Raw genomic sequence first — 20,076 nt, 5'->3', positions numbered from 1 at the left:
TCTTACTTGATAATTGTTTTTGTTGTGTGTAATTTTACTATGTTAAAGTTAAGACCTTCATTTTATTTAGACAAAAAGGGGGAAATGCTGTTGGAATAATCTGTGAAACTGTATTGCTCTCATTGTTAATAAGAAGCTGATTGGCCAATGGCTAGGCAGGATTTTCAGTACAGAGAGAATGTCTGAAAGAAGGGCAGAATCAGAGGATTCACCAGCCAGACACAGAAAGGAAACAGGAAGTGTAAGATGAAAGAGAGGTAATGCCATGTGACAGAATGTAGATTAATATAAATGGGTTAATTTAAGTTGTAAGAGTTAACTAGTAAAAAGCCTGAGCTATTGGCAAAGCATTTATAATTAATAATAAGTCTCTGAGTGGTTATTTGGAAAGTGGCTGGAGGAACAGAGCTAATCACCATCCCAATGAAAAAGCTCTGCCTACAAATATATTTCTTTTTCAAGACATAGTTGGTTGAAGGAATGTATGCTGGTCTCTCTCTTCTGCCATCCTGAGACTCCTTCAGGCTGAGGACCCTCATTCTGCTCTTTTATGTCCACAGCCATCAGCCTGGGGCTGACTTCTGGTAAGACCCAATAAACACAACACTTGTTAAAGGTGGAAAGAGAAAGTTGTTGAATAAACTGAATGAGCTGACTGGATGGATGGGAACTGGAGATGAGACTTAGAACCCTCCCTCCTGTGAACCTTCATTCATCCATCCCAAGGCTTCTGTTCCATCTACAGAGAGCATGTGTTCGTCCTCAGAGAGGCAAGCAGCAGGTACCCTGGCAATCCCTTCTCATGGAGGAGAGAACAAGTTTGAAGACCTTCTCCACAGTGACATCCTCCAGGAAATGGCCTCTCACTCTTTCTGCATCAGTTCCTCCCAGCACCAGAGCAAGGCCTAAGGATGTCACATGTCACACCTGCAAATCCTCTCTGTCCTTTAGAGTACCTCATTTGTAGCCACCTAACTCTCTGCTATACACACACACACACACACACACACACACACACACACACACACACACACACACGCCTACCCCTGCCTGTCACTCCTCTCTCATTTCCTACTACAACTTATGCAGAATGAACTGGAATATGTTTGCATTTGTCAGGCTCCTTGGGTTACTTGTAAAGTAGAAGATACAACCTCAAATGACTTAAGGACTAAAGAGGGCCCATGAAATATTATTGGTTCCAGGCACTCAAAGGAAATCTTCAGGACCGTGTTTTCTCTGTGACTGGGCTCTGGTTTCTTCCGCCCTGACTTCACGCTGACTTTGCCCAAGGGGATGACAGAGATGGCCACCAGTAACTTAGTGACCACAGCAGAAAGCAGACATCTGTCCTCTGGTATCCCTTGTAGCCTTCTATAACTCATTCCCACCATCCCTATAAGAGTGTGGCATGCTGAACTATAAACTAAACATAGCAGCCAGGGTGAGGAAAACACTTGTGGTTCAATATGAAGAAATTGTTCCTGCAGAGAAATCTGTGGCAGGAGGGCAGAGGAGAGGATGAATAGCAGAGAACAGGGCTAGGGGTAAAACAGCCAGGGTGTGGGTATTCCCGTCTACTGCTCCCCTCTATGTGCTGTCCATGGAAGACTCACTGGGGCCTGTCTGCGGGAGTGACAGTGGGAACCACAGGTGAAGAAGCAGGTGTGCCCAAAACAAGCATTTTTCTCCTGTACCACTAGTCTCTCCCCACCTCGGGGCCTCTGGCCAAAGCTGTAGTTTGTGTGGGTGGTCAAGGCTTAGCAGGGAGCTTGGCTGGACTGGGAACAGAGATAGGAGGAAGCTGGAGGGCACAAGTCCAGGGTGACCTTTATTCTTCCTGAACTGAGAGACACTTGAGCCTATTCCTGCTATATTCCTTAGCAGCAGCACACCGGGGAGGGGACTTGCTTTGTTTGACTTTCTGTTCACAGCGTGACACTTTATTAAAATGTGCAGGACACCATGACAGATGCGCCTGAGCAAAGTCTCGTCAAGTGTGACCTGCAGGAAGAAAATATGTCATGGTAGAGCGGTTCCCAGGAGCCTCTCCTGGAAGATCCCTGCGTGCTGGCTGTGCTGCAGGCCTTGACTTCCACTTGAGCCTTCATGTCTGGGCTTGGAGACCTTGAGGCTGACTCCACTTGCCCCTTCTCTGTCCTCGCCCAGTTGTCTGGCTTCAGGAGTCTCCCTCAGGCCAGCGAGGTGTCGGCAGTCACTTACAAAGAGAGCGCTGACAAGAGAAGTTTGGAAAAACCAATGTTGTCATCTGCTGACCAAGCATGACTCTGCTTTCCTCAAAAGAAAAGCTCTGGCGGCTTTGTGCAGGTGGGGAGACTCCAGAGACTTAGGTTGCCTCTTCAGTGCAGGGTGTGGTCTCTGGGCTGCCACAGTGCATTTCCCTCAGGGCAGAGTCAGAGAGCCAGAGAATGATAAAGGAGTCCTACTTTATACCCAAGCCATTGAGGTACTGTGGGGGAACCGAAGCAAAAGCCTCTGACTGGTTATCTGGGTACCGGTGGGCGAGGAGAAAACTTTTGGTTACACACTCTACTAGGACACAACAGGGCATCCTTCACGCTTCCTCCAGCTTCTGACTTCTGAAGAAGACCTGGGCTTGAGCCTCAGTTATCCTTCCTTTTGTCTGTGTGGAAATAACAGAACAGTTAATCCCTCTGAGCCTTAGTTTCCAGATTTGTAATCTAAAAATAGTAACAGCTACCTGCTGGGGCAGCTCTAAGCACTTAATAAAATGACTCATGGCCAAAGCAATCCTGAGTAAAAAAGCTGGAGGTATCACAGTACCTGACCTCAAACTACAGGACAGAACCATAGTAACAAAAACACCATGATACTGACATAAAACCAGAAATGTAGACCACTGGGATAGAATAGATGACAAAGAAACAAAGCCACACGGCACAGTCGCCTCATGTTTGACAGCGCATTATTTAAAAATAAGTAAAATAAAAAATTAAAATTAAAAATCCTTAATAAGTGATGCTGAGTAAAACTAGGTATCCACATGTAGAGGAATGAACTAGATCCTTATCTTCCAGCCTGCTCCAAAATCTGTCCAAAGTGGATCAAAGATTTAAATGTAAGAAATGAAACTCTGAAACTGCCAGAGGAAGATATAGGCATAGGCCAGGACTCTCTGGAAACCATTCCAGTAGCTCAGGGCACAAGAGTGGAAACTGTCAAATGGGATTCCATGAAGTCAAGTTTCTGCAACACAAAGGAAATAGTCACGAGAGGGAGGGGACAGCCCACAGGACAGGAGAGAATCTTTGACAGGGGTCAACATTTAGAATGCACAAGAACTCAAGGACCAAAGAAACATCTAATCAATACAAGAGCACATGTCAGGAACAGACAGTTTTCAAAAGGAGAAACACAAATGACCAAGAAATACTTGGAAAAGAAGTTATACTTCCTTACACTGAGGTTACATCCCACCTCAGTCAGAAAGGATGTCATCAAGAAAAACAATATCAACAAGGATGTGGGTAGGGAGAGAAGTACAGCTGGCGGAAGTGTAAACTAAGGGAATCACTGTAGAGTGTCTTCAGGAGACCAAAAATACAACTATCATGTGACTCCTGGATGGACACCTGACAAAGAAAAATGAATAAACAAAATATGGGACATATACACAACAGAATTTTATTCAGCTCAAAGGATAATTATCCACTCATCTATTATGGACACCCAGACTGGTTCCACATCCTGGCTGTTGTGAATAGTGTAGCAATGGATATGGCTGACCAGGTATCTGTGAGGTGTGCTGGCTTAGCTTCCTCCAGGTATGTATCTAGGAGTGAACAGATGGGTCATACAGGAGTCCTATCTTCAGTTTTTTATTTTGGTTTGGTTTGGTTTGGTTTGGTTTGGTTTGCTTTGCTTTGCTTTGCTTTGCTTTGCTTTGCTTTGCTTTGCTTTTTTTCAAGACAGGGTTTCTCTGTGTAGCCCTAGCTGTCCTGAAACTTACTCTGTAGACCAGGCTGGCCTCAACCTCAGAGATCCACCTGCCTCTGGCTCCCCAGTGCTGGGATTAAAGGTGTGTGCCACCCTGCCCAGCTCTGTCTTCAGTTTTCTGAGGACCCTTCATACTGATCTCCATGGTGGCTGCACATATATAAGGAGGGAGAGTTCCCCTTGCATTACATCTCTATAGCCATCTGACTGGAGTGTGTTGCAGCCTTGGTGTAGTTTTGATTTGAATATTACTCTGACAGCTAAGTATACTAAACAATTTCCTCCAAATATTTGTTGGCCATTGTACTAATTTTTCCTCCATTTTAAACAAAATAAAAAAATGTTTAAACAAGACACTTGATCTGAAGGGAAAACTATCTAAGACTCATTTTTATAGAGTACTTTACCCCTACTTAAAGATGCAATGCCCCACATGTAACAGCTGTGTATGGTGGTATTGTGTTGTACAGCTGTGTACAACAAAAGCTATAAAATTGTCCTTTTACAGTATTAAATAAAACACACTAAAGTTCTCCAATCAAAGAATGCAAGGGTTATTATGCTGTTGGGTCTTGTTATTGTTGAGACAATGAGAACAAAACAACTTATTGGAATCTAAAGGCTACAAGCTGAAGGGGTGTGCCACTAATTACAAAAGGGGTTCTCAGAACCAGAACTTCTCCATTACATCTCATTTAATGTCAACAGAAACAGAAGACTGGCCATTTAGTTTTGTTTTTTTTTAAGAACAATATGATTTGTACAAAGATCAGTTACTTTCTATCCAATAAAAGGGGAGGGAAGTAGGACAAAACAATAAGACAGGGAAAGAAACTGTCCTGTAGTGGTGAGAACAGTGTAGAGCTGACCATCATTTCTAATTGAGAACGTATTGGAATGAGGTGGTAGTTTCGCTTGTTAGCAGACACCTCCTGCTTACTACAGGCCTTGTCCTCCTCCTCCTCTTCTTCCTCCTCCTCCTCTTTCACTTTTGACTGTGCAGGTGTGTCCATCTCACTATCTGGCTGCCCATCAAATTGGAAACTTATCAGCCTTGTTGGCAATCCCTGTCTCCCATCAATTTGCTAAGTGGACCACTCCTCTCAATCTTCCACGGCCCCACTGAACCATCTGCTCCACACCATTCAACTAACGTGGTCGCTTTTCTCAGCTGAGTACAGGAGTCTTCTCAGCAGCCACTCTGTAAAAAGGTACCAGGTCCTCCCTAAAGGAGCTCCTCTGTATTTCTTCTTTAGAGAACTGCTCGTTCGATAATTTTCATTTAGTGATTGAAAATTTTCAGGGGGGGGAGGATTAATTTTTTAGTTCTTTCTACGTGCTCGACATTAATCCTCTGTTGGAGGCATAGCTGGTAGAGATTCTCTCCCATCCTGTCTGTTGTCTCTTCACTCTGGCGATCTCTTCCCTTACTATGCAAACACTTTTAAATTTTCTGTTATCCCATGATAAATTATTCTTAATAATATTTAATCTGTTCAAAAGTGTGTGTGTGTGTGTGTGTGTGTGTGTGTGTGTGTGTGTGTGTATGGTGATGGAGGGTAATATGGTCAAAGCACCTGAATGGGGATGCCATTATGAAACCTCCACTTTTTACAATCAATATATGCTCATAAAAAATGATCTGGCTGGAGAGAGTAAAAGTGAATGAATTACTTCTATTATTAGTCCTTAGTGGAAAGAATGAAGCACAGAGAGGTTAAATATTCTACTCTCTGAAGAACTGGGATTGGAAACTAGGAATTCTGACTCCAGCCTACTGAGAAACATATTAGCAGTATCATGGCTTCCCCCTAGTGGCCTATCTGGGAACTGACCAGCCCTGGCCAGTCCAGCACAGGCCTGGTGCCTTGCCTGGGCCAGGCACTCTTTCTTCCTGGTCAGGAAAAGAGGCAGCCCAAATGCACAAACTGTCCAGTCTCTGCTCATTCAGGGCCTGTCAGTAAGGGTAGGAGAAAGGTGCATGGTCTCACAGCCCCCAAGGGTCCCCTCTCAGCCTCTGAGGTTCCCCTTTCTCGTCTTTCCTCCATCCTTCCCTTCCTGGTGGGTTAGACAATCTGGCTCTGGAGGCAGTTTGCTGCACTGCCCAAGTTCTGAACTTAGATTTGTCCTGAATATTCTCATAGTCACCCAGTGAGGCAGGTGCTATCCTTATTCTCGGGCTTCAACAGTATAGGACCATAGGCCTACTCATAATGGCCTCTTTAGCCTCTAAAGTCAGGACTTTTAACCTCCTGGAATTCAAAAAGTGTTCTGATAGTGTTAACTGTCAACTCAGCAGAATTTACGACCACCCAGTCTAGTCATGCCTGTAGGGGTTGTCTTGATTGTTAACTGAGATGAGAGGACCCAACACACACACACACACACACACACACACACACACACACACCTATGGGTGGTACCATTCCCTGGGCTACAAAAAAAAAAGGCTAGCCAAGCACCAGCATGTATTCACTACCCTGCTTCTTGAGAGTGGATGTACTGAGACAGGCTGTTGCTTCTGTGACTTCCCATCATGATAGAAGATCATTGCTATGTTGGAGCCTCAATAAGCCCTTTCTCCCTTAATTTACATTTGTCTGGATGTTTTATCACAACAATAGGAAGAATGACTAAGACACACACATTATTTTGGCCTTCTACTTGGCACTAGGCAGACCCCAAAGTGAACCTTATATACAGAGAAAATGGCTTGGGAGCATATTTCTCACACAAGAGAAATATGTGCAGAGACACAGCTAATTGGGGTTCAGTGTCAGGGGTCCATGTGGCATTTCCCCCAGCATTTGTTTCAAACATGGGGTGCACCTATTGGTTGACAAATCTTACTGGAATGACACTTGCCTTGATGGATCCAGCATCAGTTTCAGATGGTCCCAACAGTTGTCAGGACTGTAAGTCCTGCCCCACTGTCTGAACTGAAAGGCCATTCACTGTCCTATCCCTTCTCAAGCACATGCCTTTGGTTGGTTCTTACAGATGGGTCTTCCTGAAGCAGCCCAAGCTGACATAGTCTGTGGATGCTTTCCACTGGTCAGCTTTGATGAGCAAACACCCATGCTCTAGAGAAAGGACCAGTAAGGGTGGCTGTGGATAAACACTGGAGATGAGATCAAGGCCAGAGCCACCTAAGCTGGAGTCGGAGAGTTCCACGGAGACACTCGGTTGTTTTAGCATCCTTATGATGGTCCTGATTGGTCCCATCAATATCCTACAGGCAATGGTGTACCTCACACCAAGGAGATGAGAAGATATAAGTAAGGGACTTGAGCCCTCAGAAGACAGTAGCCATCATTAGGAAGACTTGTCACAGCTTGGATTTTTCTGGAGACTCCTCTGCTCTCTAATCTTGTTCCCATCTCAATGTCCCAATACTCTCAATTAGATAAAAGTTGTCAGAGACTGAGGGTTCTGAACAGATGAGAACAGAAGGCCAGAAAGAGGGAAAATGGAACACATGGGAGGGACACAGGGAGTTGGTAGCTGTGATGATTAATACCGATCATCAACATGACAGAGTCTAGAGCCACCTCTGGGCCTATCGAGTACATAGTTTGTATGTTGATTTCATGGAGATACGAAGACCCACCCCGAGTGTGCCATGCATCATTCCACAGGCTAGGATCCAAGACTTCTTCAGGACAAAGTAAGAGAACACCAGCATTCGCCTATGCTTCCTGCTTACAGACACATGTGACCCCATGCTCTTGCTGTGTGCCTTCCCCCACCATAATGGATGGTACCCTCAAACCAAAATATATCCTTCCTTCCTTTAGTTGCTTCTTCTCAGGTATTTGGTCACAGCATTAAGAAAAGTAACTAGCATATTGGCTGAACTTGGATTTAAGCCTATCCCTAATGCCCAGCTCAGGTTCTTTCTGTTCTGTGAAATGAACTATCCCAGAAACTCCATTCTAGCACTTACCACTATGGAAAAAAATACTTCAGGAATCCCTCTATAACAAGAATCACCTTGAATAGGAATGTCATTGTAATTATAATTGCTGTAGAGTGGGCTATCTCAGGAACCTCAGTGTAACATTGGTCACTGCAGAGGATATCCTACAATCATAGAAACCTTAATGCCTGAAGTATAAGATAACTCAGAAACTTTTCTCAAGGCACCAAATACCTAGGACTAGACAACTCCAAGAATTTCTTTTTAACATAGATAAGTGAACTGTCCTAGAGACCCACTTATAACCTAACCCCTCTAGAATGGGCTATCTCAGGAATCCCACAGTAATACTGTAGAGTTGACTTTCCAGGAACCCAGCTTCAGTAAGGTTGATCCAGGCATTGGTTCTATGGCTCCATGATTTTATATCTGTTTTCAGTATCCTTCCCATAGGATGTTCAACACTGAATTGGAAGATAAGATTGGAGGATTCTGGGATGGATATGATAAAGAAAACTTACCTTTAATCAGCCAATTGATGAAAGAGGCTGGGAAGTTTTTGTTCTGGAAAAAGAAAACAAAATTTAAAAAAAAAACTCAGCAAGTGTATACCTATTGTGTGTCAGGCTCTGTGTTCCATGTAAACCTGATACCAACTTTGCAACATGAAGATAAGAGACAAGAAAAGGAGGCTTGGAGATGGGAATGGCTTTGCCCAGGTCAAACACTGAACTGTTACAACACTGTTCCTAACTTCCGGAATCCAGACCCTGCCCTTGGACAGCTGAGGGCTGACAGGCAGTGGACTGTTGACCCCAAGACTCCACCTTGTGAAAGGATCCAGGAACTACCCCAAGCTCCTGGCCATGTCCCAGCTTGGAATGAGCTGGGGTGGGGAGGATATAGCCAAGGCCACCAGGATGACTGCCCCAGCACCCTGAAGGTTGTGTATGAAGATACTAAGCAATAAACTTGGTTGGTAGTCTTTTTAAATCAAGGGCAAAATAGAATAAGCCAATGGTGTTTTGAGTCCCTGCTCTTCTCTATGTATGCCAGGCCCTTTCCTCACCTGATCATATTCACAGTACTGAACACCATCAATTCAAGTATGCATTACTTAATGGACCAGTAAGACATTGTAAAACTTGCCAGTTAAACTCTGCTATCCCCTTGAATAGAAGACACCAACTCCAGGTCATAGGGACACATGTATCCTAGAAGAGATGTGCAGTGATAACTGTGTATGGCTATGAAAATCACCCCTACCTGACACAAGAAAACTGGGGTTCAGAGGTGAGGGCATGGTGCTTGTGGCTACATAGTCATTCAAAATCAAAGCTCATTCTGGCTCTCTTGGTGATACAGCTTGGACACATATCCCAGCCAAGAAGACCTCAAGTGCAGAGACCTGGCTCCTCTGAGTCCTTAAGAGGAGTTGGCTATTCATACCTTAAAGTCCATGTGATAAGACCGTTGGAACAAAATGGGCTGTGGGGTACTAGGCAAGTTGTTGTCCCCCAACATCTTCAGTGAGGCAATATCTGATGGGGAGAAAGAGACAGGAAACAATGAAAAGAACATAGAAGATGGGAGACATTCAACTAATGGAAACAGAGGCTCATAAAACTCTCTTGTTCATTCCTGTCACAAGCAGGTGTGTCTAGAAGAAAGATGATTCCCCAACTGTTGAGTACACACTGAGGCCACAGAACCCCACCATCATCCAGGAAGTGTCGTGGGTGCTCTCAGCCTGGTAATGGCAACCCGCCTCTCCTACAAAATAGACCTCTACTTTTCCAGGCCCACCAGACTCCTTTCTTCCATCTTACAGAACTTGCCATCTTCCTTCCACTCCCTTTTCCATCATCTGCCCATTTTCCCTCCCCCTTTATCCATCTCAGTAGCTTACTTTTTCCCTTGACTTGGCCACAGTCTATCTCACCTCCTCTTGTCTTCCTACACATCTGCTAACCGACCCTTCTTTCCATTCATCACTTATTCATCATCGATATATCACACATGCACACTGCAACACCATCACTCTTTGTCCATCGGGCCTTCCTTCCTCCTTTCCTCAAATTCTTTTATGTGTGTTTCCTTTTTCCCTCCATTCCCATTTGTCTGTCTTCCATATCCCTTTATCACTCCTTCTGCCTTCCACTATCCACCTCAACCCCACTCTGTCCTCCTTCTAAGTGGCCATCACTCCTCCATCGTCTTCCCACTGCTTCCTATCACTCATTCCACATGTCTGCTTTCTCACTCACTCATGTCTACCACATCCCCTCCTTCCCTTTCCATTTCACACACCAGTAGAGGTTTTTTTTTTTTTGAAAATGTTTACTCTGTACCCAATCTGGGCTGTGAGACAAATGGAAAGGCAAATGCAACTGAGTCCCCCTCAAGGAGCTCCAGGGTACTGGAAGAGACAGCCAGGAAGTAGACATTTCACGCAATTCACTGAGTGGTCATAGGGTGCACCCAAAGGATATAGGGGTCCTGAGGAGGGACCTCTGCTGAGAGAAAGTTTCAAAGGCTTTGAGATGACCAAACATGGTGATTACACTGGAGGATGAAGGGATATTTCAGGCATAGATAGATGGAGGGGGAAGTCCTGCAGAACTTAGCCATTATGTCCCCAAACCTTGTGAAGGAGGTGGCTCAGGTACTCCACTAAAGGAAAATGGGAGAACACTGGGCACTTAGCTTCGAGAAAGACCTTGACAACATGCCCTGAGGTCTGCAGTTGATACCCCAGGAAATGGGGGATCTGAGTTTTGACTCAGAAAGGTCTCTCTGGTAGCTGTATAGGAGTAGGTATGGTGGCTACTGCAGCAGTCGATACAACAAAGCAATGTGCAGGCAACAGCTTTACTTACTTTTCAGAATGGTCAACTGTTGGTTGATGATGTAGAACCAGAATCTGACCACTGGGCACAACTGCAATACAAAGAATCAGAGGCCTTGCTAAAAGGGTACTTGTATGTACCTTCCAGTATATACATGCTGAATCCTTTGTAATCTAAGATGCTTTGCAGGATAAGACTTTCACATAAGATGGAGAAAGTCTACCATAAACCTGTCACAATCTCCCTCTTACACAGGCCTAAGCTGCCTGCTACAGTCATCCCTCAACCACTGTCTTTTTCTCTATGCCCTCTTCAGAAGCAGGGGCCTTGAAAAGGGGCCAGAAAGAGACTCTGCACAGCTCAGGGATGAAGCTGTCCTCTACTGAAATGGGCTGGCCCTCTCTCACCGCTAGCTACAGAGCCTACTCCACAGCTCATGTTCAGGATCTGTCAGGGCCATGTTGTCAGACTTACTATGTTGTTCAAGGACATATTCAAGGACCATTTCATCATCGATTCCATCATTGTGGAGAACATGCTGAGGAGGGAAAAGGAATCATTAGCAGTAATCATTATCACCAAGGGCTTTGAAGTACTCTGCTATATAATCTGAATAATGATTATGTCTCTGTTGTCAAATCAGTGGTTCTCAATCTGTGTGCTGTGACCCCTTTGGTGGTTGAACTACCCTTTCACAGGGGTCATATATCAGATATCATGTATATCAGATATTTACATTATGATTCATAACAGTAGCAAAATTATAGTTGTGAAGTAGTAATGAAAATAATTTTATGGTTAGAGGTCACCACAACATGAGAAACTGTATTAAAAGGTCAAAGCATTAGGAAGATTGGGAACCACTGTGTTAAATTAAGCAAGTATGCATTTCAGACCTGCCCAGTGAACCTAGCTAGACATCTCAGGTAGACCATTAATGTCTTTTTAATATGCCATTTTTCTACTCTTTCTTTAATCCATCCCTGAATCCATGCCCATCCATCTGTGCATGTTTGCACTCACTTATTTTCCTTCTACCCATCCATCCATCCATCCATCCATCCATCCGTCTGTCCATCTACTTCTCATCCAATCAGCTTTCCATTCATTCCCCCTTCATTTTCACTCACATATCTCCCATGGACTTGTTCCCCAGTGTGTCTCCAGGAACAGTATCTATTAGCTCAATATGTGCTGGATAAATGAATGATGAATATAAGGCAATTTCTTCCCTAAAGAGCTTATACAGGCACATCAAGAGATGGCAGGCTAGCATGAAAGTGATGCTACAAAGCTCCTACCCAAGATCTCTCCATGAGAGCTTGGAAAAAGGAGCACCCAATATTCTTCATAAGTGGGTGCTTCTGGCCCAAAGGCATCCATCCCCTTCTGCTTGTGATTTCAAGTTCCTTGAGACAAAAACTTGACTGGAAGGAGGGCATTAAAAATAGAGAACACTAGTGGCGTAGTTTGCCGACAATCTTGGTCAGATCCCAGGGAAATTGGTAACTATTCTGTGCATAACACCATCCCACACCATGCCCTGTTTGGTGGTTTCCAGTTTTCCTGGGTTTGTACCTACCCTGTATTCACTTGGATCCCACTGAATATTGCCTTGCAGCTCTTCACAGAAAATGAGACTTGGCCAGTCTCAATCTGTTGCAAACCCAAGGGGATCACAATGTCCACATCCACTGTAGAGCCACTGAGAAATGAGAGCATCCTGGGTGCATGGGAGAGGGCTGTTAGATGCTGCATGCATGTCTGGAAACACTCTAAAAGTTTCACTATAACTTGTAACTTGCAAACAGGTATAGGTACTTGTGGGTGAGAGGTAATGTAGGGAAAAGGCCCTGGCCAAAGAAACTCAGTGAGATCAGAGCTATCTCTGCCCCAGCCAACTGACCTGTGAAACCAACCAATCACAGAGCAGGAAAGTAGCACCCTGGTCCTGGAGCCCACAACCAGGAAAGGAAACACAGCCTGGGTTTGGGACCTGAGCCAGAGAAAGGAACACTTTATCCCCAAACCCATAACCAAGGAAACATGCCCTGACTCTGAAACCAGTACCAAAGAAACACTCTTGGTCCCTAGAATCAGAGTCAGTAAAAGAAATATGCCCTAGCCTTAGAATTAGTATCAAAAAGCCAAGAAAGGCCAGTGAAAGAAACACAGTTTGGCTCTGAAATCAGGGCCATCTCTGCTCCTAGCCCACAAAACTGACCAATCCCTGGGCAGAAAAAAAATCTAACCAATCCCTGGTTGATTCTGCCCCCAAGACATCCTATATAAACTGCCCTGCCTGGTCAGTTGTGGGCTGTTCTCTCCACACTGGTAGAGGCAGCTACTCTCCTGGACTCCTCATTCCCAAATAAATCTCTTTCTCAAAAGAGTTTTGGGTGTGAAAAATCTTCATTCACTGGTGCAGAGAAGAACCTTGCTAAGACGTCCCTCAGTGGACAGAGCAAGGGGGAGCTGAAAAAGTAACAACTTTTCTCCAGAGCCAGAGGAGATTTCTACATTTCTGCAGTGGTTTCTCCTTTTTGCAGAGTGAAGCAAAAGAAGCAACATCTTAGGCCAGAGAAGAAGCAGAGCTCTGCTAGGAAGCCCCCTTAAGTGGAGACTGAGCAAAGCTCAGCTGTAGCAGCTTTCCAAGAGAGGAGCAGGATTGCTATATCCTGCGGGGAGACCATCCCCCACCACACCAGGTATAGCCTAACTCCTGAATGATCAGGATACCCTTCCCATACTGAGCTGTCCTAGCAGCTCCAATCCTGACTCTCCCAAGCAGTCAGAATTCCTTCCCTTCCCAGGGCAGAGCTGTCCTAAGCAGCTCAAGGTATCTGGGATACCTCTAGGGCTGAGCTGTCTCATCACAGCTCCAGCTGTCAGAGCAGTCTTAGCAGCTCAAGGTGTTGCCTGACTTCCCAAGTAGTCAGGATACCTTTCTCCAGAGTTGCAAAACTCACAGGTAACTGATACATATACTTCAAAGGGTATTCCTGTTTTCCTTTATATACTTCTAATTTCTTTTATTATATGTATATATAAAGTAGTTTATGGGGATAGGTAATGCTTATTCATAGCTCAAGACTCAAAGATTAAAAAGTGGTAGTGAAAAGCTGCCCCCTGCCCTGTCCACCTGGAGCTCTGCTGAACTCATGCACATCACCAGTATTAGTATCTCCTCCTGGAGTTATATGTGTACTCACAACCACCCATGTGCAATGTATGTGTGTGTGTGGTCTGTGTGTAATGGTGTGTATGCATGTGTAATGGTATGTATGTGTGATGGTGTGTTTGTATGACGGTGATGATGTGTGTGAGAGAGAGAAAGAGAAAAAGATGGTGTATGTGATGGTGTATGTGTGTGTGATTGAATGTGTGGTGCGTTGTGATGATGTATGTGTGTGATGGTGTGTATGTATGTGTGATGGTATGTGCCTGAAGCTCATCTATTTGGATAGGCCCACCAGCCAATAAGCTTCAGGGATCCCTCTATCTCTGTCCTTACCAGCACTTTGGTGACAGGTACAGATCCTGAAGCAGATCTGAACTCATATCATCAAGCTTGTGTCATGGGCACTTTTCCAACTGAGCTCTCTCCCTGTCTTCATGTGTAATCTGATTGAATTTCTCTGAGGTTCCCTTAGAACCCTACAGTAAGGATTGAGAAGAGCACTCAAAGGAACTGCTGCCCGGAACCTGGACTCTGTGAAGTACTCAAGAATGTTAGGTCTTATCACCATTGCCAGGTCTCTGTAACATACTTTTGAAATGTTTATCAAAGGCTATAAATTACAGGGTGGTGATGTAGCTCAGTAATTGAATGCCTGCCTGGTAAATGTGAGGTCCTGGGTTCAACACCCAGCATAGCAAGCAAGCAAACAAACAAACAAATAAATAAATAAATAGATGACAAGCTATGAATTGTGCTCATGAGACTTTCTAATAATCAGAGAACTGGCAGATTCATCCCTTGTATCAATCACAGAGTTATTTAAAAGAGTGGTATGGTGAACAGTCCTCCTGTTCATCCACAGGATAGCTCACAAGTCCCACAGTGTACATGTAGCATGGAGCATTTATTACCTTTCAGAAGGGTTGTGGTAGAAGAACTGAAAAGACACCAGCTGAGATCTTAAAGGCCACTGCCTCTCTGTTGTAGGATTGGAGGCTGTTTTCTTTTGCATTTTAATGTTCTCCCCAAGATTGTTTCCACACAGCCTCAGAATGTGGCAGAGAAGCAAAAAGCTTGACTTCCATTCCTGTCCTGCCGTCACTGCCATCCCAAGAAATTGTGTCCTTATTCAGACAGTATCAAGATCTTGGGGAAAGGCTAAGAAAAGCCAAAGCCATCTTGTCTGTTGAAAGAAAGGAAACCACCCACCACCAATAAAACCACTCACTATCTCTAGGAATTTCCTCCGCTTGCTTCTCTCACGATATTAGTTGTTTTGCACCACTATAATCAAGTGCCCAACAGAAACAGCTTAAATAAATGGTTATTTAGATCTCACAGTTTCAGAGACATTTCAGTTTTTCTGCTAGGGAAGACATGGCAATGGGATCATATGGTGGAGGGCACCTGCTCACATCATGGCGGAGAAGGAAGCTGAGGCAGCTGGAGCTTAAAAACAGGCTATGATCTTCCAAGGCCTGCTTCGAGTGACACTTCAGCCATCCAAGGCTCTGCTTCCTAAAGGCTCCACAGCACCCCAAAACAACACCAGAGTTCAAAGAATGAACCCACAGAGGACAGTTCAGATTCAAACCATAACATTCCTCATATTGCTCACCCTGAAAAGTTGATAGTCAACTTGGTCTGAAGTTTAAGTTCGAGACGAGATGAAGCAAAGACATTCCATGACAACCGGACAATATCAAATTGGGTGACATTGAGCCTACAGAAAAGGAAGAGTATGGCAATGTGAAAAAGTCAATTTCCTGGTCTCCTTGGCTCTCCACTCAGTAGTGGCTTCCCTTCCTTCTGCCCCATGCCTGTCCCTCCCTAACCTTGATTTCTATTCTGAGTCCCATTTCTACAAATCCTAGACCAGGAAAGCATAAGCTAGTAACTGACTTTACAGTTGATTAAGATAGCAAGTGAAAATGCAGATACCATATTGAAAGCCTCAGCTGGTAACTATGGGATTAGCTTGGAACAAAAGGGTTCTTTTACTCACTGGGGGACAGATGATAACTAGGGGATAAGTGGTCAGAACATCTGCAATATGTTTTCCTGGTGTAATTTATAATATAGCAGAGCTCAGAGAAGCCCACATAAACCTAAGGGATAGACTATGTTAGAGAAACACTAGGCTGTGACTGAAGCTTTGGAAGAGGAGGTGGTGATTTCTCAGTGCCAACTTTTTAAAGAGAGTCAGACCAATGTCTCTCAAGTACCTGGAACCTTCTCTGATCAATGCTTTATAGAATTATTTTATTGCTAAAGAACTCAAACTCACCAGTTATTGAGTTGCCCAGAATTCATGTTCTTCAGAACATTATTCATGCCAGAGAGACTCCCATGACCACAAAGGCCACCCAGGGAGCCCTTGCAGATCAGGCCTTCCACAGCCTTGATCCCTGCTGCCTCCAGGAGGTCATTTCTGATACCAAATGATAGACTGCCACCCAGGAGAAGCATCAGTAGCTCTTCTCTATCCTTGGCTAGTTTCTGGTTGTTGAGGATAATAGGGCTCAGGAGCCCTTCCTGGCTCAGGATGTCCTGGTTGAGAACAGGTGTTGACAGCTGTTGGTTAAGGAGGTTGCCAGCTCTCTTATGATGCCATCACATGAATTGTGATGAACTGATGGAGGCAGCCCCATAATCCACTGGAGTCCCCATGTGAACAAGACCTTCAGGCGATACTTCCCCAGTGAGACCATGGCAGTTAGGGACACCAAGCCTTGATCTAAGGTGGTAGGTTACAGCTCTCTCCAGACAGAGGTCATCAGAGAGTACACTGAACCTCTTACACATGCAGCTCTCTTCCTCCCATAGCTGTGAGCCTGCCCACGCCCCCTGATATCTATCAAAGACAATCTTGAATTGTAACTTTACTTTTTTTTTTGATTATTAACTTTTTTTTATTATTTTCCAACACCATTCAGTTCAACATAATAGCCACAGATTCCCCTGTTCTCCCCCTCTCGCCCTACTTTTATCAATATCTTCCAGACTCTGGAACATAGACAGGCCAGGCTAGGTCACATGGTAGGGAATTTGCCCACCCACTCCTGGAAACATAAGAGTCAGAAAACACTTTTGTCTTATCATTTTTAAGAAAAGGCTCTCTCTCCCTTCATGGCCAAATTATGGCTGGTTATGGCCATAATGATATCTCCAAAATGTTTTCCCACATCAGAGCCTTATTATGGCTGCCTGTGGTGATGAGCCAGCCTGCAACTCTCCTTATAAAACTCATCTAAAGGTAGTTTCCTGTCAGCACCTTTCAATGAGCCTGCTTTAATTTCTAACACAAAGATGATTTTGCCTTAGATTTCACATAATCATTATGTAACCTAGAGCCAGAGGGACCAGAGCCAAAAGATACCCTAAGCCCAAACTAACCATTACTACTGAATGGTCATGGTCAAGATTGGTCATGGCCACCAGGCGATGGTGTTGCATGCCTTTAATTCCAGCACTCAGGAGGCAGAGCCTCCAGATCCAGGTGGATCTCTGTGAGTTTGAGGCCAGCCTGGTCTACAGAGCGAGATCCAGGATAGGCATCAAAACTACACAGAGAAACCCTGTCTAAAAAAAAAAAGACTGGTCATGGCTATTGGGTGAACTAAACCTCAAATAGACCTCTCACTAATCCTGTTGCAAACTGACTAAATACCCAGAAAACCCAGCTCCAAACTGACCACCACTTGACTCTCCATCTAAACCATTAGATGACCTAAAGCCACGGTGGACATTTATTGGTCCTGCTCCAGACTGACCAAACCTTCCAGAAAACTGATCCAACATCACCTTTACCAGGGCAATCAGAATGACCTATCACCAGTCATGCCATTTGTTAAAACTGCTCAGACTGATCTATAGCACCAAATGACCCAGTCCCAGGATGACCATTTGTTGACCCTACTCCAGTTTGATACCAGATGATTCAGCCCCAGATGGACCAGAGCTGCCACCTCAGACTGGAAGCACTTCTTAGATGGGCATCATAAGGGTAACCACTGCCTGTAAAGCTCGTGTCACCCACCACTGAAGGGCTGGACTCTCTTTAGCACGTGTGGCCATAGTGACCAGGACTACTTATACTTTTTTGACCCAGTTGCCCAGAGGATACTTGGCTGGTGATGCCACTTGTGTCCAGGGAGTCTGAAGCAGCCATCTTGAGTTGGTCGAGTTTATCCACACTGTCCTGATTGACTTCGGAGATCTTTATAGATGAAGTAACAGCTATAGAAGCCAGTTTTTCACTATCATCTTCCATGTGTGTGTATTCACCTTCATTACCATTCAGAACTTCTGTATTCAACCCATCGCCATCTCCATTTTCAACATCTGCTGAGACAGAGACATAGAGTTGAGTCCTGGGGCGCAAGCTCCCATTGGAGCCAGGAAGTTAGGTCTTCTACCCAGGTCCAGCTGTGACCATACCCTGGAGCCAGGCTTCTTACAAATGGAAAACCAAGGTTCAGTCTTGCACTTGAGCTCAGGAAGCAATGAAAAGTCAGATACATGAGGACCACACTGGGTCATCTATAGTGAAAAGAGAAAGTAACTGCTTTGGTTGCTCACAGCTTCTCTGATCTTGATTTATTATTTACAACTGCTTGGGGAGCACACACTAGACTTAAAGCTTCTGGTCTTAGGACTAGCCCTTTACAAACAACTCCTTCCTTCCAGGTCTACAGCCTCACTCCATTATCTCTGAAGAGTTCTCACCTGGAGTCACACACCTGTGACAGATTTTTGTCCTAGGCCTAATTTTGATGTAAAGAACAGAAACTTCATCTGCCAAAAGGAAAATATATAGTTAGGAAAAATATTGATAAGAGGGGAAAAGAGCTATCTCTAAGTCCAGATGTACCCTGGGCCTTCTAGGGTGCTAAAGACAAAATCTAGAAATAGGAGGATATAGCTCAGTGCTAGAAATGAGTACTCGCCCAATGTTCACAAAGCCCTTAACTTAACATCCCCAGCACTTAACTAAAAGAATACAATGTGTGTGTGTGTGTGTGTGTGTGTGTGTGTGTGTGTGTGTGTGCGCGCGCGCGCGCGTGCAGTTGCTTGAGCTCTTGCCTGTGTACTTGTAACAGGCACTTAGGGACTGCTTTTGTTAAAAAGCATAGATGCCTCGCTTGAGCCCACAAGCTAGAAGCCTGGCCTGGCATCTGGGCTTTGAGTTTGGCTCAGACTCCTGCTTTCTGGACATGTAAGTTATCTGTCCTCCTAACTTATCTCTTTCCCCTGAAAGGTTGAAGGCACAGGGATTGGTCATTGTCTTAAACTAGCAGACATCTTGGATTTGAGGAAAAGCAAACCTCAAAAGACAGACCCCCCTACAGATGAGAATAACTGTCTAAGAGTGGGAGGCCACACCCCAAAGCAGAAGTGATGTCTTGTTTGAACCAGATGAATCTCCTTGAGGGATGACACCAATAACAACTTCAGAACACCATGCAGAACCAGGATAGAGACAATGACCAAGTAGACCACACCTTGACCCTGAGTCTTCATCATGCAAGACCTCTTGCCTCTTGCCCCAGTCTTACTCTACTGAACTCTAAAGTTAGAGCCCTAAAGATGAACTTTGGGGGTCACCAGACTCTTTTATCTGTTCCTTTTGAAATGTGTCATTTAAATCTCTTCTCTCTGCCTTGCTCACCATTGTTCATGTCTTTAATGAGCATATTGTGGCAGGTGGCTGAACCTACAATATTGGGGCTGCCAGAGCTTAGGCTTTTGCTCTTCAGGGCAAAGTTGAATGAGACTTAGATCATTAGAGTTGAAGGCTAGAAAGACATACCTGGGAAGTGGGTCTAAATATGGAAGACTATGTTAAGACAGTCAATAATGGGGAAAAAGTAGTTTACACTAAATAGGTGATCTGGACTGTTTCCTTCATCTGTTTCATTGCTTTTTCATAATTTTCTTTCAGGGCTTTATTGTTTTCTTCCAGGGCTTTATTGTCAAGGGAAAGAGAGCTTAGGGGAGTGGGAGATCCCAGCTGGATCAAGAACAGAGAGGGAGAACAAGGAATAGGAGACCATGGTAAATGAAGACCACATGAGAATAGGAAGAAGCAAAGTGCTAGAGAGGCCCACAGAAATCCACAAGATGCCCCCACAATAGACTGCTGGCAA

General features: G+C 44.5%; 1 protein-coding gene across 1 annotated transcript; it reads right to left on the bottom strand.

Moving 5' to 3' along the window:
* Positions 1–1,812: 1,812 nt before the first annotated feature.
* LOC114705589 lies at positions 1,813–19,623 on the bottom strand. The gene is made up of 10 exons (XM_037204460.1): positions 19,599–19,623; positions 18,054–18,271; positions 16,215–16,501; positions 15,546–15,650; positions 12,329–12,469; positions 11,221–11,284; positions 10,777–10,837; positions 9,347–9,438; positions 8,419–8,461; positions 1,813–2,644 (listed from the first exon to the last, which is right to left on the bottom strand). Exons 1-10 carry the CDS (start codon positions 19,621–19,623, stop codon positions 2,625–2,627), a joined length of 1,056 nt encoding a protein of 351 aa, XP_037060355.1. The 3' UTR covers positions 1,813–2,624.
* Between the last annotated feature and the right edge of the window lie 453 nt (positions 19,624–20,076).

This window comes from Peromyscus leucopus, chromosome 4 (assembly GCF_004664715.2).
Source record: "Peromyscus leucopus breed LL Stock chromosome 4, UCI_PerLeu_2.1, whole genome shotgun sequence".
Lineage (NCBI taxonomy): Eukaryota > Metazoa > Chordata > Mammalia > Rodentia > Cricetidae > Peromyscus > Peromyscus leucopus.
Note: the sequence above shows the minus strand (reverse complement) of the source record. Positions and strands in the feature narration are given on the sequence as shown.